The sequence below is a fragment of the Centrocercus urophasianus genome, unplaced genomic scaffold (genome assembly GCF_019232065.1).
Source record: "Centrocercus urophasianus isolate 14NV4802_14NV808 unplaced genomic scaffold, USGS_Curo_1.0 seq_628, whole genome shotgun sequence".
Classification (NCBI taxonomy): Eukaryota; Metazoa; Chordata; class Aves; order Galliformes; family Phasianidae; genus Centrocercus; species Centrocercus urophasianus.
In genome coordinates this window covers 113-2,974 of record NW_024885231.1, presented here as the reverse complement: position 1 = coordinate 2,974, position 2,862 = coordinate 113, and the positions used below count along the sequence as shown (strand labels likewise).

The 2,862-nt window shown below is 59.9% G+C and overlaps 1 protein-coding gene across 1 annotated transcript; it reads right to left on the bottom strand.

The window, feature by feature from the left end:
- Positions 1–542: 542 nt before the first annotated feature.
- On the bottom strand, positions 543–2,534 carry LOC122170089 (sialidase-3-like). Its single transcript, XM_042836711.1, has 2 exons — positions 2,188–2,534; positions 543–2,106 (listed from the first exon to the last, which is right to left on the bottom strand). Exons 1-2 carry the CDS (start codon positions 2,460–2,462, stop codon positions 996–998), a joined length of 1,386 nt encoding a protein of 461 aa, XP_042692645.1. The 5' UTR covers positions 2,463–2,534; the 3' UTR covers positions 543–995.
- Positions 2,535–2,862: the final 328 nt, after the last annotated feature.

Sequence of the window (2,862 nt, the reverse complement as noted above, 5' to 3'; positions counted from 1 at the left end):
TCCCGCATCTCCATTCTGTCCCACATCTCCATTCTGTCCCACATCTCCATTCTGTCCCACGTCTCCATTCTGTCCCACATCTCCATTCTGTCCCACATCTCCATTCTGTCCCACGTCTCCATTCTGTCCCACGTCTCCATTCTGTCCTACATCCTCGTCACTCCTTGCCCCAATTCCCCTCCCCTCCATGCCCCATGTCTCCCATCCACCCCACGTCTGCGTCCTCACCACTCCCTGTCCCACGTCCCCGTCACTCCACATCCCAAACCCCCATCACTTCATGCCATGTCCCACGTTCCTTCCAACTCCTGTCCCATATCCCCATCACTCCACGTCCCATGTCCCCAGCACTGTGTCCCACGTCTCCTGAACTCCATGTCCCGCATCCCCATCACCACACACCCCAAAAACCCACCTCTCCACATCCCACGTCCCCATGTTGCACATCCCTATGTCTCCACACACCCATCGCTCCGTGTCCCCACCACTTGCTGTCCCCCATCCCTCACTTCCCTCATCCCTCCTTCTGCCACCCACTTGGATTCCTTTTGGAGATTTATTCACTGCTGGCACAAGGATGTGGGCCCACGCTGAGCTGCCATCACCAGCCTGGGGATGTGGCACCGCCTGTCTGCCCCTGTGGTTGGACAGACAGAGCTGGGCTCTGAGCAGGCATCAGGCAATGGAAAAAACAGGGGAAAAACTCTAAAAAAGGAGAAATATTCTCTGGTGGCACATAATAAGAGTCAGGAACTTGTAACTCATCTCTGATTTTGGCTTTTCCCCAGCTAAAAATCACAGGATCACTGAAGTCGGAAAAGATCTCTGAGCCCCCAAGTCCAACCCCAACCCACCACCACCCCCTTAAAATGTCCATTTCTAATTCCATCTGGGCACTGCAGTGTGCTGCTGTCCCCTCACGTCCTGTCACATCCAGTTCCTTCCTACACCATCGCCAACCCGACGACGGGCGTCAGTCAATTCACAGGAAAGTCTTAATTAAAAGCCTTGCAACGCTGCTTCTCCTCCGCTGGGTTTGCATCCCTCACATCTTCCTCTGAATTCTCCCCGCTGCTCTTCGGGGACAAAACCCCAAAAATGGGTTCTTTCCCAAGGCAAGGCCTCTCGCTGCCTTCACCACCTCCCGCGGTGCCCAATGTGAAGAGGCAGAAGGCGATCTCCTCGCAGCCGCTGACCTCCCCGCACTCAAACAGGCACCCAAAGACCCCATCGGGGCACACGGCCAGGTCAGAATACCCACAAGGTCCCTCCTGCAGCACCCTTGGGTGCCGCCAGCCCCCCTCGTTGGGCGGCGCCGTATTGACGTAGAGCCCTAAATCGCGCCGGTGGCGCCGGTTGGTGGGGTGGGAGTAGAGCAGCCAACGCTGGGTGTCCCCATTGGGGCTCTCAGTCCCTAAATCACACTGCTGGAGCTGGTTGGTGGGGTTGGAGCAGAGCAGCTGACACTGGGTGTCCCCATTGGGGCTCTCAGTCCCTAAATCACATTGCTGGAGCTGGTTGGTGGGGTTGGAGCAGAGCAGCCGATGCTGGGTGTCCCCATTGGGGCTCTCGGTGCTGGCGGTGCCTGTAGGACACTCACTGGGCGGTGTGGTATGGACGTGGAGCCCTAAATCACAGTGTTGTTGCTGGTTGGTTGGATGGTAGCAGAGTTGGGTGTCCCTGCTGGGACTTTCAGGGCTGGTGGCACAGAACAGACAACGCTGGGTGTCCCTGCTGGGACTCTCATTGCCTGAACGGCATCGCAGGCGCTGGTTGGTTGAGTCAGAGCAGAGCAGCCAACGTCGGGTGTCCCTGCTGCGGCTCTCAGCGGTGCCTACAGGACACCCAATGGTGCTGGGCACAAAGCTGACCACGCTGCCCTGGCAGCCCTGCGGTGGTTCGCACAACGCCGGGCTCCTCGCCGGGAGGCCGAACCGTTGCCCACGGTCAGCACTGACGGCCACGGCCCGGCAGCGGCACGGCCGACGGGCACTGCAGTAAAGCAGCCTCCCTCCATCCTCGGCAGCGATCTCAGCCACCTGGCACTCTCCGGTCCTCATGCCCCGCAGCAGGGAACCTTTCTGCCAACTCCGTCCGCCGTCGTCGCTGTAGAAGACGAAGGAATGCGGGCGGGTGAAGCAGGGCAGCGGGACACCGCAGAGCCGGCCGTGAACGTAGTAAGCGTACGCCGGCACGGCCAGGCGACCCGAGTCCAGCTGCACCCCATGGCCCGGCCCCACGGCGAAAGTGGCCCAGTAGGGCAGGTCGGAGGCGATGGCTTCGTGGGTGAGATCGCGCAGGGGGCTCCAGGTGAGGCCGCCGTCCGGGCTGGAGGAGCAGCAGAGCCGCGCCGCGCTGCGTCCCACCAAGATCTGATGCCACTCGGAGACGCGGCGCCGCACGCAGATGCAGAAGAGGAAAACGGTGCCGCTGTTGGCATCGTACAGAGGGCAGGGGTTCATGGTGCGGTGGGCAGGGAGGGTCAGCTGGCTCAGCTCCTCCGCAGGGCCCCACTGGTGGCAGCAGTAAGGGTCAGCCCTAAAACCACTGCCCCCAAAACCCCCAAAGCACTGCTGCGAAGCCCGGCAGCGCCACCCCAAATCCCAAACCTACCACCCCAAATCCCAAACCTGCCACCCAAACCCTGAAACCACCACCCCAAACCCCAGAACCATTGCTGTGAGTTCCAAAAGCGCCAGCCCAAACTTTAAGCCACTTCAAAACCACCATCTGAGATCCTAAACTCACCACCCAAACCCTGAAACCATTGCCATGAACCCCAAAACTACCACCCCAAACTTTAAACCACCCCAAAACCACCACCCTGAACACCAAACCCACCATCCCAAACCCTAAACCCAC